At 38.5% G+C, this 20448-nt stretch overlaps 1 protein-coding gene across 1 annotated transcript in view; it reads left to right on the top strand.

The window, feature by feature from the left end:
- Positions 1–16082, top strand: part of SOX30 (SRY-box 30) — a 27944-nt gene extending 11862 nt beyond the window's left edge. Inside the window, exons 5-6 of the mRNA XM_021711089.1 lie at positions 4398–4890; positions 15032–16082. Coding sequence (XP_021566764.1) covers positions 4398–4890; positions 15032–15413 — 875 coding nt within the window. The 3' untranslated portion in view covers positions 15414–16082. The remainder of the gene's footprint in view (positions 1–4397; positions 4891–15031) is intronic.
- Positions 16083–20448: the final 4366 nt, after the last annotated feature.

Raw genomic sequence — 20448 nt, 5'->3', positions numbered from 1 at the left:
ACACACACACACACACACACACACACACACACACACACACACACACACACACGTAACTTTTCAAATCCAGTCTTCCATTGATGGACACTTAGGTTGATTCCTTGACTTTGCTATTGTGAATGATGCTATGATAAATATATGAGTGCAGGTGTCTTTAATGGGGCAAACTCTGTGCTAGGAACAAAATACAAAGATATTTGTATAGCCTTTGTCATCAATGAGTTCATAGAATAGATACCAATACAAGTACTTTTACTAGTTATTTGATAGAATCATGGTTGGGTATGGTGGCTTACTCCTATAATCCCAATACTTTGGAAGGTCAAAGCAGGAGGATTACTTGAGGCCAGGAATTTGAGACTAACCTGGGCAACATAGCAAGATCCCATCTCTACTTAAGTAAAAAAAAAAAAAAAAAAAGAATCTATAGTACCTTTCTTGTCTGGTGTTATTTTTATGTCCAGTGCATTATGTTTACTCTGTCTCTCACATTTAATATCATATACCAAACTCTTCTTCTGCTTCCAGTTTCTGAAAGTGCTTATAGCATGATAGTCTGTAAATCTCTTTAGATATTTACTATTTAGCACATTTGATACTAGTTAGGCCAGATCTTTATTTTATATTAATGTTAAAAATTCATGTAAAGGCTTTTAGAATTTTGGTAAAAGCTGTATTTATTTTAACTGGGCTTTTAAATATTACTTTGTACTTATATGAATTTTCAGGTTTGATTATTTTGTTTGCTATACTTTATTTTTCAAACCTAAAGTTGACTTTTCATATTACAGCTTGACTCAGTTGACATCTTTTGCTCTTCTGAATGCATACATTTTCTCTAAATTTTTAATTTTAAAAAGTTTACTACTATTTTAATGTTTTAGTAATAGACATATGCCATTTTAGTTTACCTATCTCTTCTTGCTTAAACAAAACAAAACAAAAACTTCCATGATTCTGGATACTGTTATAATGCAGAAAAAGCTGGTCTTCTTGTTCTAGCCTTAATGTCCATTCCAGCAGTGTTTTGTCCATAGGAAACTCAAATATGACTCAAAGTTTTTTTGAAAAGTTCTGAAGCTCTTTACCATAAGTTTTCATGAAGAGGCAGGGAAGAAGGAATCACATGATTCAACATAGTGTAAGTTTTCTTGGGGCTCCTCATTGCCTTTTTCTCTCTCTAGAGCCCCACTTTTCCTAGCAATTGCCTAGCTATTATTCCCAACTCTCCATTCTCCATTTGTCTCTTGCTGTATTTCTCTCCCTTCCCAGCGCCCCTGTGGCTCCCTGGCTACCTGCTGGTCCTCTTTTCCTTATTACTTCCTTAAAGCTTTTTCTTGTAGAAACATTTGATCTGTCCTCAGTTTCTTCCATTCCCTACTGTTTCAATGTTCATGCCAGTCACACAACATTAAGCCTGGGGGCACCCTTTGTCTATTTAGCAAGGATTCCCCTCTTTGGAAGTCGGTGGTGGGAGACATGCAGGAATTGTTTAAACCTATAATTTTTTTCTTTTATCCTTGTCATACTATATTACAGATATAAAATCCTGCTCTTTATATGGTGTAAAAATTAGATAATACTAGCTGCTTTAACAAGTTCTGAAATAGAGTGATTGAAATATTATTAAAGTTTATTTTTTACTCTGTAAAGTCAAAAATGGTCATTTCTGGTTGGTAGATAGCATCCTTCCAAAAGGTGATTCATGGACCCAGGCTTCTTATACCCTCTCTCTTTGCCATCTTTAACGTGTAGCATCCAAAGTCACTGTACTTGTGTGCGGATGCCTGTAAAAGGGGAAAGAGAATGGAGGATCACACATGAGTCTTTTATGGGTCAATCCCAGAAGTGGTGTACACCATTTCTACTTACATTCTGTTGGTAGCCCTTAGCCACATGGCCACTCCTAACTGCAAGGGAGGCTGGGAAATGTCATCTAGCTGTGTGCTAGAAGAAGAGAAAACAGGTGACTGGCTAGTTTTTATTATACCTTGGCTGCAGTTTGATACATTAGAAGCTCTGCTTTTTTTTTTTTTTGAGTTGGAGTCTCACTCTGTCACCCAGACTGGAGTGCAGTAGCCATTCCCGGCCACCACAGCCTCGACCTGCTGGGCTCCGGCGATCCTTCCGCCTCAGCCTTCCAAGTAGCTGGAATTACAGGCATGCGCTACCATGCCCGGCTGATTTTTTGATTTATTGTAGAGATGAGTTCTCACTGCCCAGGCAGGTCTCGAACCCACGGGCTCAGGCAGTCCACTCACCTCAGCCTCTCAAAGGCGCAGGATTACAGGCTGAGCCACCGAGCCCGGCTAGAAGCTCTGCTTTTAATTCTTCCCTATTCACTGACAGTTTATCAGAGGTGATTGGATGTTGCAGACTTTAACCTTCAGCTTGCTACCTGAATTTTGACATTTAGAACATCTTCATTGCACTTCCATATAACTTTCTTTGTATCTAATTTTTGACTTCAGACCAAAACAGAACCTGGCACATGCTAGCTGCTTAAGGAATATTTGTTAGATTGAATGAATGCACGTTTATCACCCTATACTTCATCTTTTACAGGAATATCTTTGGTAGGGAATAAAAAGCATTTAGTAAAAGATACATCCCTTTCTTCTGATCATTGAAACTTTATCAGTGGTCAGTGGTTTTGTTCAGCTCTTGTAATTTATTTTTTCTTTGCCTAGAAAGACTGTACTTCTTTACTGAGGACTAAGAGCTTCTTGTACTGGCTGTAGGAAAAAGAAATCTGCTGCAGAGGTAGAATTTTGCAGCAAATATCTTGAATACAGTGATAATCCAACTAATAAAATTTTGACAGATTTTGCAAATCAGCCTGGCTTCATAGTTATTTACAGTAAGTTTGGATCAGTGGTAGAAGTACTATCAGCTAAAGGCTCATTTGTTGTTCATTCTTTCATCCATTCGTACTTTTCTTAACTATTTTTATTAACTGGGTTCTGTGCTAGATACTAGAATATGAACAGGAATTAAGAATTACTGCTCTCAAACTCCCAGTTTGGTAATTGTGGTAAGAGTGGCTGTGATATATTTATTGGGTTTGGAGGGAACATGGAGGAGGGAAATTCCTTGTGCTTGATAAATTAGGAATGTTCTGACTAGGGCTGTGCCATGTAACCTCATCAACTGAGAATCAAGATAGCTTCCTTATACCCTATTTCTCTACCTCACTGAGTCAGAGGCTATCTTGAAACAAATGGATATATTCCTTAATTCTGAACTTCCAGGTTTAAGAGGGGCTTTATCCGCCTTATCTGGAAAGAAGGAAGGAGAGAGAGTTCTTATGGCCTCTGAAAGAGACTTACCTAACCACAGAGTGTGTTCTTGGTCTGCATCTTCTTTATTAATGAATGCCTAACTGTTCTGGAATAAACTGAATTATTACTCTGTTGCTATAACATCTATGAATATTTCTTCAGGACGATTTAGTTAAATTTGAGCTAAGTATGTGATTTGGGTAATTTAGTAACTCAATCAGTAGTTGTGTCTTCTTCAGGAACAGAATGATAAAACACGTAATTGTTTTACCTACCTTTAAAAGTTCTGCCATACCCATCATGGCCTGCTGCAAGAGTATTCTTTTCAAATCTGTCATAAATGACTGACCTGTGCCCACTCCTAGTCTCACTTGGAAATTTCCTTCTGTATTCATATGGAATTCAATAGAGTAAAACAATTTTTAAAATTTTTTAAGTTTTTTTCAACCAAAAACTTAAATGTTATCTAGTATTTAATATAGAGAATTTTACAAAATAAAAATGATCCGTACCACTACTCTGAAATTCCTATTAATATTAAAAATAAAATTAATATATTTAGATAGACAAAAAAATTTAAGTAGTACCAGTAGATGTAAAATGAAAGTCTGACTATTCCTATTACCCCACTGTCTTGTCCCCTCTCCTAGATGATGGCTCCTTATAGATAATTACTGTCAATTGTTTCATATTGTTTTTAAGAAACATTTATATATGCATATAAGCATTTGTGTGTATCCAGTCTTTCAATTTATCAATCAATAATTTTATTCATTTATTTATTCACCCAACAAATATTTGTTGAGAACTTGTTCTGTGCCAGGCAGAATTTTGTGCCCTGGGGATGCAATAGTGAACAAAACGGAAAAGTCTCTCTGCTTATGGCATTTAGAGTCTAGTTAGGAAAGAGAGACAAAAAGTATAAATAAATGAAACAAGATGACTTCAGTTTGTTCAAAATGCTCTAAAGGAAATAGAATGGTTTCATATGATGATGTTCTTAGGTAAGGTGGTTAATAAGGCCTCTGTTTGCACACTTTATTAAGTTTTACTGAAAGAAGAAAAGCATGGAGTGACTCAGTTAATTCTTGACCTATGCTATTTTTGTCTCTAAAGGTGAAGCCCCACCTGCCATCCAACTGCCCACACCTACAGTCCAGCGTCCAAACCCCATCACTCTTTTCCAACCCAGCGTCTCCAGTGCTGCCCAGGTGGCCGTCCAGGCTCCAAGTCTGCCCCTCCACCCAGGATTGCCACCCCAAGGCTTTGCTGGGCCTTCCCAAACGGACACTCATCGGCTACATTCTGGAGCCAGTCGCTCTGTAAAAAGACCCACCCCTGTCTCTCTGGAAAGCACCGACAGGATTCCGACGAGTGCAAGTACTGTCCATGCCAGATTTGCAACCCCGACCATCCAACCTCCCAAGGAGTATTCCAGCATTACCACTTGTCCCAGAAGTGCTCCCATCCCTCAGGCTCCTCCCATTCCACACTCACATGTCTACCAGCCCTCTCCCCTTGGCCACCCAGCCACACTTTTTGGGACACCACCGAGATTCTCTTTTCATCACCCTTACTTCCTTCCTGGACCTCACTATTTCCCATCAAGGTAAGTAAGCAATTTTTTTTTCCACCTAAAATTGTAGCTAATGAGTTTTTATATCTGAGGACATCTGTTTTTTACTAAAAAGGGGACTTTCTCAATTCTGCTTGGAATCTAATTTGGAGGCTCAGCAGGAGCCAAGCAGTTAACATAAATAGATGAAGAGGCTTGGTAGGACTGGAGGAGGTAAAGAGAGTGCACACCTCATCTCAGCTCCAGCTCACTCTTGCTGTGGCAGAATATAGACTCCGAGATTGTAGATAAGAGTTTTCATTTAAAACAACCAAAAGGGACCTTAAGATCGTCATATTCCTTGATTGTATAGAGCTGTGCTTCACTTTAATGTGCATATAAATCATGTGATATCTTATTAAAATGCAGATTCTGTTTTACCAGTTCTGGGATATAGTAGTAGCCTATATGGGGGCATAGCATGCCTCATATCCTGCATTTCTAACGAGCTCCCAAGTGATTGTCAATTCTGCTGGTTTATGAACCCCACTTTGAATAGCAAGGGTATAGAGGAGGGTATTTGGTTTAAGAGAGATTAAACAGTCCAAAGCTAAGCTTTTTCTCAGTGCCCTTTTTACTAAACTGGAAAATTTCTCATGTATATTACCGAAAAAAGAATAGATTTTCATAGGGAAGTATCTAAGGAAAACAAATGTGTAACTTTTCATTTTGTAGTGATAGAATTGAACTCCCTTCTTGATAGGGTGCTATTAGCCTCTACTTTTCAGTTGCTGTTAAATGTGTAAACAAAGAAGCCAGGCATGGTGGCTGACGCCTGTAATTCAGTGCTTTGGGAGGCTAAGGCAGAGACTCCTGGGCAACTTAGCAGGGCCCTGTCTCTACAAAATAAAAATAAAAATATTAACTGGATGCAGTAGTGCACCCCTGTAGTGCCAGGTACACAGGAGGCTGAGGCAGTAGGATTGCTTGACCCCAGGAAATCAAGGCTACAGTAAACTATGATTGCGCTTCTGTACTCCAGCCTTGGCAACAGAGTGAGACCCTGTCTCCAAAAAAAAAAAAAAAAAGAAAGAAAGAAAGAAAATGTGTAGACAAAGATGGTTTCTGTTGAGATTGGAGTGTTAAGTGTCTAACACCAATCTTCTGCTGTTATTTACTTTGAAAGCAAATCTGCTTTTCACGTGGGTATACCTGCTCCTCAAAGGAAATAACTTTTGAGGTATATATTCTGTTGCTTCAATTTGTAATGGGATCGCTTGCTTTAAGTCCTTAGCTCAGGACTGGAAGAAAGTGGAACTAAGGGAGTTAAATCAGGAAAAAGGAAAATTTTCCTATCTAGGATTTGTTTTGTTTGTTATTTTCTGTAGACTCTCTTTATCTTTCACAACTTTCAGAAGTATTTTAGTTCAAGGGATCAAACCTCAAGAGACTCCTAAGGCCAGGAGTTGGTAATCTCTTCTTATTGCTGTCTGCCAGGATCTAGGATTTTACAGGAATTTTGGGAGAATTTTGCAAAAATTTTTCCTAGATATTAGATGCTATTAAGGGTATAAATGGAATTTAATAAATGAGTAGATTTGGGAACACCTGGCCTTAGTTAGAACCTTGAGGTCCATAACTAAAATTGCAGAAATTTTATCTATTTCACAATTCACTTTGTAATAAGGACAGACTTGGACAGTATTTACTCACAGGAAAGGAGAAAAAGAGGCAGTTAGAAAAAGGCTGGATACCACAATCACACTGTAGTTGTTATTTTTGTTTGTTTGTGGTATTATTATTCTTTTTAGTATTTTGAGAGCTAGGCATTTTTACATGTGACTCTCATAACAATCCTGTGACTTGGGTATAACACACCTCTACTTTTTCAGATAAATATATTGATCAGATGTTAATTAGCTTTGTCAAGGTTATACAATGACAGAGCCAATAATCAAATTTAGGTTTGTCTGTCTGTTTTTGCATTCCACATTGTCTTTTCCATTATATCAGTATGACTTCTTAATATAATGGTTCCTCTTGATTGGCAGTGTTAGTTGCTAGTGGAGAATCATATGAAAAATATGTGCTTTTGAATGGAAAACCTACATAGTCAAATGGACTTTTGGGCAGGTAATGTTTTTGTACATATTAAATAGATTATTTCATAGAAGTCTATTTCCCTCACTCATAATAAGGCTTATGACTTTGCTGTTAGTGTATAAATTATCTGACACCTTAGTGAACATTTTAAAAGAAACCTTTCCCCAGCACTTTGGGAAGCCAAGGCGAGAGGATTGCCTGAACCTGGGAACTTGAGATTAGCCTGGGCAACATGGCAAGACCACTTCTCTACCAAAAATAAAAACAAACAAATAAATATATGGAAACTCTTACCAGGCACAGTGGCTCACCCCTGTAACCCAAGCATATGGGGAGGTCAAGGTAGGATGATTGCTCATGCCTAGGACTTTGAGACCAGCAACATAGGAAGACTAGGCAACATAGCAAGACCTCATTTCTACAAAAAAAACAAACAAAAATTAGCCGGGTGTGGTGGCATGTGGTTATGGTCCCAGCTACTCAGGAGACTGAGATGAAAGAATCACCTGAGCCTAAGAGGTCAAGGCTGCAGTGAGCAGCGATTGTGCCACTGTACTCCAGCCTGGGTGACATCGTGAGACCAATTCAAAACAAACAAAAAACTTAAAAATAGGGCAACCCCCTTGGGTCCTCACCTGCTCTGGGAGCTTTTCTATTATCCTCTCAATAAATCCTGCTTTTAAAAAAAAATAGACGACTAGATCTCATACAATCTAAAGAACAGAGAGAAAGAAGAATGAAGAAAAATTAACAGAGCCTCAGACCCACTTGAGAACAGAGCCATCATTAGGCACATTAATGTATGTACGCCTACTAGAAATACCAGTCGGAGAGGAGAGAAAAAAAGCATAAAAAATATTTGAGGAAATATTGACTGAAAATCCCCAAATTTGTTGAAAAATATGAATCTACACATCCAAGAAGCTCAATGAATTTCAAGTTGGATAAATGTGAAGAGATCGACATATAGCTACATTATAGTAAAATGCTGAAAACCAAAGAATCTTAAAAACAGCAAGAGAAAAATTTGAATCATCATATACAAAGGAACCCCAATAAAATTAACAGCTGACTTCTTATCAGAAACAGTGAAGGCCAGAATATATATTTAATGCTGAAAAACCTATGAAGCTATTTTTATATCTTTATATCTATGAAGCTATCTTTTAAAAAATGAAGGCAAAATTAAGGCATCCTCAGTTAATCAGAAACTGAGAGGTTCCATTGCTAGCAGACTTGCATTACAAGAAGTATTAAAAGAAGTTTTGGCTGAAAACCAATGACCCCTGAGTGATAACTGGAATTCAAACTGAAAAACAAAGAGTATCAGCAAAGGTAAATATGTAATTATAAAAGACAGTATAAATACAATTTCTTTTCTGATTTTTCTCTATTTGTTTATTTATTTATTTATTGTTGAGTCAGAGTCTCATTCTGTTACCCAGGCTAGAGTGCAGCGTCATGTTCATGGCCAATGTAGCTGTGATCTGCTGGGCTCAGGTGATCCTTCCACCTCAGCCTTCCAATTAGCTGGAACCATAGGCACATGCTATCACATGCCCAGCTCATTTTTTTATTTATTGTAGAGACAAGGTCTAGCTGTGTTACCTAGGCTGGTCTTGAACTCCTGGCCTCAAGCAATCCTCTTGCCTCACCTCCCAAACTGCTGGCTTTACAGGTGTGAGCCACCATGTCCAGTCCTCTTCTCTGAATTTTAACTGATTTAAAAAGCAATTGTATAAATGATATAACTATTTTGGGGGGCCTATAACATACAGAAATGTAATATGTTTGAAAATAACACAAAGGAGATAGGTGAAAACAAAATTGTTTTGGATAAAGAAATGGTGTCATATGGTAACTTGAATTCACAAAGGACAAATGAAGAGAACCAGAAACTGTAAATAAGAAGGTTAACATAACATACTTCATAAATATATACTTGCCATTTTTTCTTCTCAGTTTACTTAATAACCATGCAATTATATAAAGTAATAATTACAGCAATATATTTGGGGGTTGTAGCATATATAGATTATTTGTATAATAATAATAGCACAAGAAAAGAAGAGGGACTAGAGCTATATAGAAGCAACATTTTCTATATTCTATATTTCTGTGTTTCACTGGAATTATGTTAGTGTAAATCTAAAGTAGATTCTAATAGGTTAAGATGTATTTGGTAAGCCCTGCAGCAACCACTAAGAAAATAACACAAAAAACAGAAAACATGAGATACATAGAAAACACAAATAAAATGGCAGACATAAATCTAACTAGATCAATAACAACATTAAATGTAAATGGATTAAAAAATAAATAGCAAACATAAATCTAACTAGATCAATAATAATAGTGTGAATGGATTAAACAATCATAAGCAGATATTGTCACACTGGATTAAAAAAATCAAGACTCAATTACATGTTGTCTGTAAGAGACACACTTTAGATTCAAATGTTTCTAAAAAACAGAAAAGAAAGAATCACTTTCCAACTCATTCTATGAGGTCAGTATTGCCCTGATAACAAAACCAGAAAAGGGCATGAAGATAAAACTTCAGGCCAATATCTCATGAATATGGATGTAAAAATCTTCAAAAAGTACTAGCAGACTAAATCCAGCAGCATATTAAAAGAATTATACAGCATAACCAAGTTGGAGTTATCTCAGGAATGCAAAGTTGGTTTAACATAAGAATATCAATTAATGTAATATACCATATTAATATATAAAGGACAAAATGACATGATCACTAAATACAGAATAAGCACTTGTACATTCAGTACTTCATTTCCAACACGAAGTATTCCAACAAACTAGCAATATAAGGAAACATCCTCAGCTTGATAAAGGGCATTTACAAAAAAGCCACAGCCACATATTTAATGGTGAAAGACTGAAGACTCTTTATTTAAGACCAGGAACAAGACAAGGATGTCTGTTGTTGCCACTTCTATTCAGTGTTTTATTGAAGGTTTAATCCAGGACAATTAGACATGAGAAAGAAATAAGAAGTGTCCAGCTTGTAAAAGAAGAAATTTTTAAAGAATGTCTATTTGCAGATGACATAATTCAATATATAAAAATTCTTACAAATCCATAAAAATCTATTATAAATAATAATCAAATTCAGCAAGTTTTCAGGATACAAGACTAATATACAAAACTTAATTGCCTCTTTGTAGAGTAGCAATGAGCAAACAGAAAATGAAATTGGGGCACAGTAGTACATACCTGTAACCTCAGCTACTCAGGAGCTGAGTTGGAGGATCACTTGAGTCCAGCCTGGGCAATTTTAGCAAGACTCTGTCTCAAAAACAGAAGTCTTACCACATGACTTGAAAAACAAAAGAGAAATTGAGAAAGCAATTCCATTTATAATAGCACAAAAGTAATTTTAAAACCTTAGAAACAAATTCAATAAAAGAAGTACAAAACTTATATTCTGAAAATGACAAAACTCTCACGAAGAGTGGCAGAATTTGTTCCTCCACTGAAATGCAATTAAGTTGGCAAAAACTGTCACAATCAACTTTTTTGGAACTCTGGAATTTAATTTTAAAAACTTAGAACAACTGGGGGAGTTGCTTGATGAAGAATGAAGCTGCTAAATTTTGGTGAGAGTTCTGCAGTTTTGATGACCTGCCTACTACTCCCCATTTTCCAGTTTGGCAATAGCCCAGGGGATGGTGGCCCATGTTCCTAGTGTGGCTTGTTGTTGCCACACAGACGTTGTTCTCAAAAACTTGTGATTGTGCATTTTGCCATCTGTCTGGTGTGTTCTGAAGAATTGGCTCAGGGGCTTGTCTTTTTCACCTCTCTCGGAATTTCTCAGGGCTGGCGCCATCTCCCAGGGGTGTTTGTAGAAAGTATTTGAAGGCGCATACTACCCTCAGGTATACTACCCGCAGCTGCTAGGGCTAAGGGACAACAGACAGGGCAAGCAGCAGACAGGTTAAAAAACTTAGAAGAGACTAGAAATGGCGTACAAAGGAGGATAAAGGCTTTGAAAAACTCCTACCTGTCCTGGGGAGTCCAGAAGGCCACACACATGTCCACAGCTACATGCCTGCTGAGAAACACCTGAGAAGACCCTACACTTTGACCTCTCACCAAGCTTCAGTCTTTGTGCAAGCAGAGTGAAGGCTAAGGCAGGATTGAAAACAACCTGGCTAAGCATTGGAGGAGTGCCCCAACTGAGAGCCGATCTGCAAAGACATGGAGAATATTTTTTGTTTGCTTTTTATCTCTAAGTGTTCTAGAAAATCTCTCTCAAATCACTGGCTGACCACTAAACAGAGATTTCAGTGAGCATATATGACAAAGAATACAGCCTTTGCAAAAATAGTTTATTTTATTTTATTTTTTTTGAGTTGGAGTCTCACTTTGTTGCCCAGGCTGGAGGGCAGTGGCACGATTAATGGCTCACTGCAGCCTCAGCCTCCTGGGCTCAGGCAGTCCTGTCTCAGCCTCCCAAGTAGCTGGGACTACAGGAGCACACTACCACGCTCAGCTTATACTATTATTATTTTATTGATTTGTTTATTTATTTTAGAGATGTGGTCTCACTATGTTGCCCAGGCTGATCTCGAATTCCTGGCCTCAAGTGATATTCTCAGCTTGGCCTCCCAAAGTGCTGGGATTACAGGCATGAACCACCATGCTCAGTCCAAAAATAGTTTTAAAAAGCCACTAACCAAATAACTACAAACCAAAATAAGCAGCAACAACAAACCCTGGGTAAGGGAAAGAATTTGATTTGTAGAAGCATCATATGATAATATTTTTTAAATATCCAGTTTCCACAGATAAATTACAATGTATGTAAAAAAAAAATGTATGGAATTCACACAAAAAAATTAATAGTAACTATCCCAGAGGAAGATAAGACATTGAATTTACTAAACAGAATTTAAGTCAAGAGTTTTAAATATGCTGAAGAAGCTAAAGGAAACCATGAACAGAGAACTAAAGGAAACCAAGAGAGCAATATGTACCAAATAGAAAATGTTAATAAGGAGATAGAAATAAAAACCAAATACAAATCCCTCTGGCTGAAAATTACAGTAACTTGTAAAATATAGCAGTTGCACATTGAAATAGTGTTTCTAGTTTCCAAAGTACCTATATACATCCTCCTGTTTCTTATGGCAGACCTTTTACTTTGGCAGAACAGGTAATATTATCACCCAAGGATGTAAGAATCACCCAAGGATCAGATAAATTAAGATATACTTAAGTTTAAGGTATGTATTTGGCACAGCTAGAACTACTAGTGCCCTGGTAGTGTGGCATGGTAATTAGGAGAACAAGTCTGGAGTCAGACTGCCTGATTCCGTTCTACCACTTAACTAATTTTATCACTTTGAGCAGGTCACTTAGCCTCTGTAAGGCTCTGTTTCCTCATCTGTAAAGTGGAGACATTTGTAGTATCTCTCGTAGGGTTGTTCTGAAGAATAATTGAGATAGCATATACAATCCTTAGCCAGAAAACATAGTAAATGCTTATTACATGATGGCTAGCGTTATTATTCAGATTATTCTAATTTATGCTTTCTCCCCCAAACCATTATGCTTTTATAGTTATTCATCCTCATCCATATAACCTGCTAGGATTACTTTTGTCTTAATTGATCTTTTTGCTCTCTGAACATAATGCTAACTTGTCTTTACCAGACCAATATAGTCATTGTGATGCTGACATTACAGATTTTAGACCATCTAGCATATTACCTAGATTATCCGTCTTTTTTTAAAAAAAATTCTACCAAGCCTTGTATAGTATCTTACCTACATTGACTCTTGGAAAAGATAGTTATTGGATGAATTATTTATTGTTGAAATGAAGGCTTTGTGGAAGAGGTAGGTTTTTAAATTGATATATAACATTTTATATATTTATGGAGCACATGTGAATATTTGTTACATGCATAGACTGTAATGATCAAGTCAGGGTATTTGGGGTGTCCACCTTGGGTATTTATCATTTCCATGTGTTGGGAACATTTCAAGTCCTCGCTTTTGGCCATTTTGCAATATAAAAGACATTGTTGCTAACTATTGTCACCCTACTCTGCTATGGAACATTAGAACTTAGATCTCTGGCCGGGCTTGGTGACTCAGCCTATAATCCCAGCACTTTGGGAAGCCGAGGTGAGTGAATTGCCTGAGCCTATGGGTTTGAGACCAGCCTAGACAACTTGGTGAGACCTCATCCCTACAATAAATCAAAAATTAACCGGGCATGGTAGCCCACGCCCGTAGTTCCAGCTACTTGGAAGGCTGGGGCTGAAGGATTGCCAGAGTCCAGCACTCCAGCCTGGGTGATGGAGTAAGACTCCAACTTAAAAAAAAAAAAGATAACTTAAATACGTATATCTCTATCTAGCTGAATATTTGTCCTCAAGAATCAACCTCTCTTCATCCCTGAAGTATCTGTAGAAGTCAATGGCTGGAGAGACCCGATGGTGGAGAGACTACATGAGCAGAGTCATAGTAGCTAGAAACACAGTGTATTCAGGATACATGCATTAAATTAAAAACACCCAGACTAGGACAGGGCAAAGGAATGGAAACCTGAAAAATTTTGGAAACTTTGCCTCACAGTTGTGATATTTAACATGAGCGAGGTACCTAGCACTTAAAGATTTGGGGATGGGACACAGTGTCGAAGAGTTTGAGGTCTACTATGCTGATCATACTCATGTTTTTAAAAGTAAGGAAACAAAGTTGACTTTTTTTTTTTTAATGCTGGAGCAGGAAATGAAACACCTGACTTGTCATGGGTTTTACGAGTGTGGTCATTATGTTTGTGTTAACTGTCACTAGATGGAGTCCATGAGCCCCAAGAACTCCTGGTTGAACTTTTCTTACTTCTTCCTATATATAATTCCTGTTCTGTGCCTTTGAAAGGAAGAATAATACTTTTTTTAAAAATTGACAAATGGTTTGAGTAGCAGAATTTTTGAGGTCTAATCTTTTAAAAATATTTATTATTTTTCCTATTATTTTTTGAGATGGGGTCTTGGCTGTGTTGACCATACTGGCCTCGAACTCCTGAGCTCAAGCAATCCTTCCTTCCTCAGCCTTCTGAATAGCTGGGACTGCAGGTACATGCCACTGTACCCAGCAAGTGGCAGAATTTGGGGGTTTGCCTTAAAAAAATCAGCTTGTAGCCGGGCTCGGTGGCTCAGCCTGTAATCCCGTGCCTTTGGGAGGCTGAGGTGAGTGGATTGCCTGAGCCCGCGGGTTCGAGAGCCGCCTGGGCAGCGAGACCTCATCTCTACAATAAATCAAAAAATCAGCCAGGCGTGGTAGCGCGTGCCTGTAATTCCGGCTACTCAGAAGGCTGAGGCGGAAGGATCACCGGAGCCCAGCAGGTCGAGGCTGCGGTGGCCAGAAGCGGCCACTGCACTCCAGTCTGGGCGACAGAGTGAGACTCCAACTCAAAAAAAAAAAAAAAATCAGCTTTTAAAACTGCAAAAAGCATTTTTAATTCTTCACATGCCTTCTCGCCAAAAAAAATTCTGGAAAACACCTTTAAAAACCAGTTTATTATCAATTTTATATCTCCCTGGTAATAAGAGTGCTTTTAATTTACTTTATTACTGAATGCCAACTAAAAAATTAAGTTACTCCACTCTGTTCCAGAGCCCCAATATTTAGGAGTGCTTGATTTCAACCCAGTTATACATTTTCCCCATGAGCTTCCTCTCCAGTCCAATAAGAACAATTGCTGGGTTGTTTACTGTGTCAGTGCTCAGCACAGACATGCCTGCATTTCCAAAATTGTACATTGTGTGAGGCAGCCTGAGCAAAAGGCCAGGTCAAGCACATTTTACCAAGGTTGTCAAAAGGTCAGAGGCCTGAGGCAAATGATGGATGAAGTGCTGGTGAGTATTCCAGTTAAGCATCCTTTGCTGTTTACTTGGTAGGGGGACTGGGCAGTGGGAAAAGAGCAGGTGAGCACATAAAGTGGTTACGGAAAGGTCCCAAAGAGGATGTAGTCAACTTGCTCAGTTAGTCTGTATGCAAGTCAATATGTGGGCAAAGTGTGATCTAATTCATTTTCTGTGTCTCTCTGCTGCAGCACTTGCCCTTATAGTCGGCCTCCCTTTGGCTATGGAAATTTTCCAAGTTCAATGCCAGAATGCCTTGGTTATTATGAAGACAGGTACCAAAAACATGAGGCTATTTTTTCAGCTTTAAATAGAGACTATCCTTTTAGAGACTACCCAGACGAACGCACACACAGTGAAGATTCTCGGAGCTGTGAGAGCATGGATGGGACCACTTACTATAACAGCCACAGCCACAGTGGGGATGAATACTTACACCCCGTGCCTCAGCTGGACATCGGCGCCTTAGACAACGTTTTCACAACCCCAGCGTCAACGCCATCCAGCATCCAACAGGTCAATGTCACTGACAGTGATGAGGAGGAAGAAGAAAAAGTGCTCAGGGATTTATAATTTTAAAACAAATATGCACAGAAAATAAACATTTATTAAAATGTATTCTGGGTCAGTTGGTGTGAGAAAAAAAAAAGCCTAGAATGCTTTGCTAAGAGTTTTCAGCCATGATTTGAGAAGTCAAAACCAAATGCAATTTATGCCTTCATAAAGTTCTGATTCATGAAACTGGGGTCCTGACGTCTCACCATAGTTATATTTAATGTATGAAGTCATTTATTTTGATGGCTGAAATTTGCATCAACATGTATTATCATTATTTTATCTTGGACGATGCAAAACATGAAGCCTCACAATTGTGTGTGAGGGGAAATGGAGTGTAAGTGTGATTTGTATTTTATCTCAGGATACATTTATTTATTTTTTCTTAAATGATTTTTTTGTTTGGTGTTTATGTAATATATATGAATGTTGTCAGTTTTTATATAACTATTTGAAAATATTTTGATAACTTTTAGTAGTGAACTGGGACTCAGTTACTAAACATAATTATACTAATAACCAATTATATGTTACAAATGGGCTTTAATGGCACCTGGGTAATTCTTTCAGATAAATATAGTCATTTCTGTTCCTAAACATTTTTATCGTCATTTTTCAATATCTTTTTCCATTTAGTATGAATTGTTCTATTTTTGTTATAAGTAAATAAACATAGATAAAATTGTTCTTGTTGGATGTTTTCTGTTTGTGGGTTAGAAATAAGCAAAATGCATAATGTTCATGGAAGATTGTTTTTCATACTACATACAGATATTTATTTTTACCTAATAAATAGCCTCCAGAATTGCACAAATCCTATTAGCTTGCATGAGACTTAAAAATGTATCTACAAAGGTGTGCATGTATTCCAATGCTATTTCTAAACTCTTTCCATGTGTGTACATTTGACTTAAACACTCCCCAAAATAGAAGAGCTTTTTTAGATTTGGTCAAGCAACTGTCATGAAAACCATGGAATTTATTTAAGTATATGCAATTTCTTTAACTCACAATGAACAAAAAACCCCTACTTGTGAAATAACCTCTTGGTAAGTGCCTACTTATGGATAGAGAAGACCTTGGTAGAACAGCATCAGGACCACCAAAGTTGGAATTATGATAAAAAGCAGATGAACAAGCCACGAAGTGAATTATAGTAGGAAATAGCCACAAATCAATACACTGTTCCCTCAGTGATCTGTATAACCTATGCAAACTGAGATCTTGTTACTTAAAGCCATGTGGAAATGGTGTATGGAAATCTGCTCTGAGCTTCCCACTTCTTCCTTTACTAAACCTGTATTTGTTTCTTAAATGACGGTTGTTGGTGTTTTTTGTTTTCGTTTTTTGAGTTGGAGTCTCATTCTGTCATCCAGGCTGTAGTACAGTGGCACACTCAACTACCACAACCTCGACCTGCTGGGCTCAGGTGATCCTTCCGCCTCAGCTTTCCAAATAGCTGGAACAAGCCACCAACACCCGACTAATTTTTTGATTTATTGTAGAGATGAGTTCTCGCCAAGTTGCCCAGGCTGGTCTTGAACCCCTGGGCTCAGGCAGTCCCCAAACAATGGTTGTTAATGTAATACTTTTCACCAACCCTCTGCTTATTGTACCCAATGTTTCCTCTCCCCGTTATACAATTTTTGTTTTCATATTTTATGTTGTTTGTTACTATGCACAACGCCATTTTGATGTAGTTAAGAACAAAACTTGAACTTCTTGGTGAGAGCAAACATTGTCACTTCCCATCTGAACCAAAGCAACATTTGGTTGTCTCCACATTTGATATCTACACCATGAAGGAAAAATGTATGCAATGATTTGACCACTTTACCTCATCTCATTTTAACAGCACCTTTGCTACTAATTTGGGTTTGCATCATCATTCTTACTCTTACAGACCTATTGCTTGGGGGAAATTACATGTAAAGCAGTGGAATGACATGGAGCACGCTTTCCTAGCTGCTAACCTCAGGGTAGCCCTGTGGCTGTCATTCCTTCTCCAGGTTTCCTTTTTTAATGGCCAAAGCTGTGCAATCCTTTTAATCTTCCTCCTCCTCTTCCTCAGTGCCAGGTGTTTCTACTGTTTCCAGATTCACGCTACCATTTGAGTTGGGAAATTTGAGTATCTCATTTAGAAAAGTATCCAATTGTGGATAAGCATGTCAGCAACAAATGCCCATATCTGCTCATTTACAGCTCTTCAAACCACTGACCAGAGAGCCACAGACCAAAGCCCTGCCTCACTGGCAGTAATTCATCTGCCTTTCCAGGTCATCAAAGTGAAATTTTTCAAGTTCAAAGCCACAAATACTTTCTAATAGGTCTCACTGCTCTGTTTGTTCTCATTGTAAATTGGAGGTAATGACATTTGTTTTAGGAATAGTCTTTCAAAGTGTGTTGAAATCTCAGTATGTGTAGAATGTCACTCAAGCTGTTCTATGCTTTGGACAAAGCTGCTGTAGCTATTTGCAAACGAAAACTAGTTTCACAGGCCGGGCACAGTGGTTCAAGCCTGTAATCCCAGCACTTTGGGAGGCCGAGGTGAGGGGATTGCCTGAGCCCACGAGTTTGAGAACAGCCTGGGCAACTTGGTGAGACCTCATCTCTACAATGAATCAAAAAAAAAATTAGCCGGGCATGGTAGTGTGCACCTATGGTTCCAGACACTTGGAAGGCTGAGTCAGAAGTGGAGTGAGACTCCAACTCAAAAAAAAAGAAAAAATAGAAAAGAAAAGAAAACTGGTTTCACTACATATGGACTAAAAATAGATTTAGTCCCAATTTTCAAGGAGCTGAGTTATCAAATTTCGAAAGACAAGAGCAATGTTACTCTGTGTGTTAGTTAGAATGGAAACCTTTTAGATATCCTGACAAAATTTGGTCAAATTAGTTTGGGAAACACATGCTACACTCTGCTTTGGAGAGTGCCACTTCCATTACAATTGTAAGATCTCAAAAGTCGCCCTAAAGAGACATGTGAAATTCTGATTATCTCTGTGCTTCCCAATCTTATTTGGTGTGAGACCATCCTTTTTTTTTTTTGAGTTGGAGTCTCACTCTGTTGCCCAGACTGGAGTGCAGTGGCCGCTCCCGGCCACCACAGCCTCGACCTGCTGGGCTCCAGCGATCCTTCTGCCTCAGCCTTCCAAGTAGCTGGAATTACAGGCATGCGCCACCACACCTGGCTGATTTTTTTTGATTTATTGTAGAGATGAGGTCTCACTGCCCAGGCGGGTCTCGAACCCGCGGGCTCAGGAAATCCACTTACCTCAGCCTCCCAAAGGCGCGGGATTACAGGCTGAGCCACCGAGCCCGGCTTTTTTTTTTTTTTTTTTTTTTTTAACAATACCAGCAAGGTGTGGTGGCTCACACCCGCAATCCCAGCACTTTGGGAAGGAAGCTGAAGTAGGAGGATTACTTGAGCCCAGGGAGTTCAAGACCAGCCTGGGCAACAAAGCAAGACCTCATCTCTAAAAAAATAAAAAAAATTAGCCAGTCATGGTGGTGTGCACCTATAGTACCAGCTACTCAGGTCTGGGGGGAGGCTGAGGTGAAAGGATTACCTGAGCCCAGCAGGTCAAGGCTGCAGTGATCCGTGATCATGCCATTGCACTCCAGCCTGAGCAATGGAGTGAGACCCCGCCTCTAATAATAATAATAATAATACCTACTAACATCTCACAGAACACACTTTGGAAAATGCTAATACAATTATAGCCAGTGGCTTTGCTTTTAAAATTCTGTACTTGACATGCTTTTCTGCATTGAGCACTTCAAATCTTTACTGAAAAACTGTTTTCTGCATTAAGTATCTAATGGTCATAAAAGACTGAATGAGTGAAACTTATAATCGTAAATTGCCATTGGCTATTAAACTTGCTTTTTAAGGAAAGTTGATATCGCACCCAAGAATTCAAGTAGGCAAATGTGCTAAATACACACACAAGTATATTTTCACCACCAACCAGCTGTTGGTGCGATTATTTCTGAGCCAAAAGTATGAGCTGCTTTTGAAAGTTATATTTTGAACTGGTTTTGAAACGAATTTCTGAGGATTCTATGAACTACTTGCTATTTTAAAATAGTATAATTTTGATGTGAGCAGAATAATTCTGAAAATTTTTGTCCTACATTTCAGAAAAGATTCTGGTAAGGCACATTCTTTTTTAGCTTTCTGAATCATCCCAATACCTTTTTTAGGATTTAAGAGAAATTCCAAAGGCATCACACACTACTTATCCTAAAACAAGTATAGAAGGAATTACCTCTTATCTAATTCTACTTGATGAAAGATTCCACATCCTCTTGACAGATGTATTACCTTTAGCTCTATGTTCTGCTCTCCAACCGCCAGATCCAGCCTTACATCTTTCCTTTTTGATGAGTTTAATGTTGCAAAAAAAACTCAGTAAAATTTTATCTAAGTAGTGAACATTTGTAAGAAAAGTGGAGAAATGGGGGAGGACTGCTTGTTACACCTTCCTATCTCTAGTTCCTTCTCTAAAACCAATCACTTCATGGAAATGTCTTTCATGCATCTTTTTCCATCAGAAGAGCTTTAGAAAGCTAAGTCTTTGCCTGTGTTCCCTGGGACACTGTGGAGCTGACAGCCCCTTCTGGAGAACGTCTTGTCTTTTCGGCTGTATGTAGCTACACAGGTTCCAGGCAATGGAAAGGCGCAGCGTGACCTGCTCTCCTTGTCCTGGTTTGCCCAGGACTGAGAGACAGGGAGTTTCCAGACATGGGTCTTTCAGTGCCAAAATTACGAAACTCCTGTGCAAGCTGGGACGAAGTGGTCATCCTATGGAATAAAATGAATATCGAATTGTCCAGAAGACTGGCTTATGTGGAGATACAGAGTTTGAAATTGTCAAGCCTCACTCTTGAAGGCAGATGAAAGCTGAGCTTGCGCCAGGCCTGCCAGAAAAGAAGGCATGGGCTAACGTACAGGAGATGCTGGGACTCCAGGAGAACTGGAGATGTGTCTCAGTTTTTTTTTTTTTTTTTAGTTGGAGTCTCACTCTGTCGCCCAGACTGGAGTGCAGTG

This window comes from Carlito syrichta, unplaced genomic scaffold (assembly GCF_000164805.1).
Source record: "Carlito syrichta isolate Samal-C Ts95f unplaced genomic scaffold, Tarsius_syrichta-2.0.1 Scaffold301856, whole genome shotgun sequence".
Taxonomy (NCBI): domain Eukaryota; kingdom Metazoa; phylum Chordata; class Mammalia; order Primates; family Tarsiidae; genus Carlito; species Carlito syrichta.
Note: the sequence above shows the minus strand (reverse complement) of the source record. Positions and strands in the feature narration are given on the sequence as shown.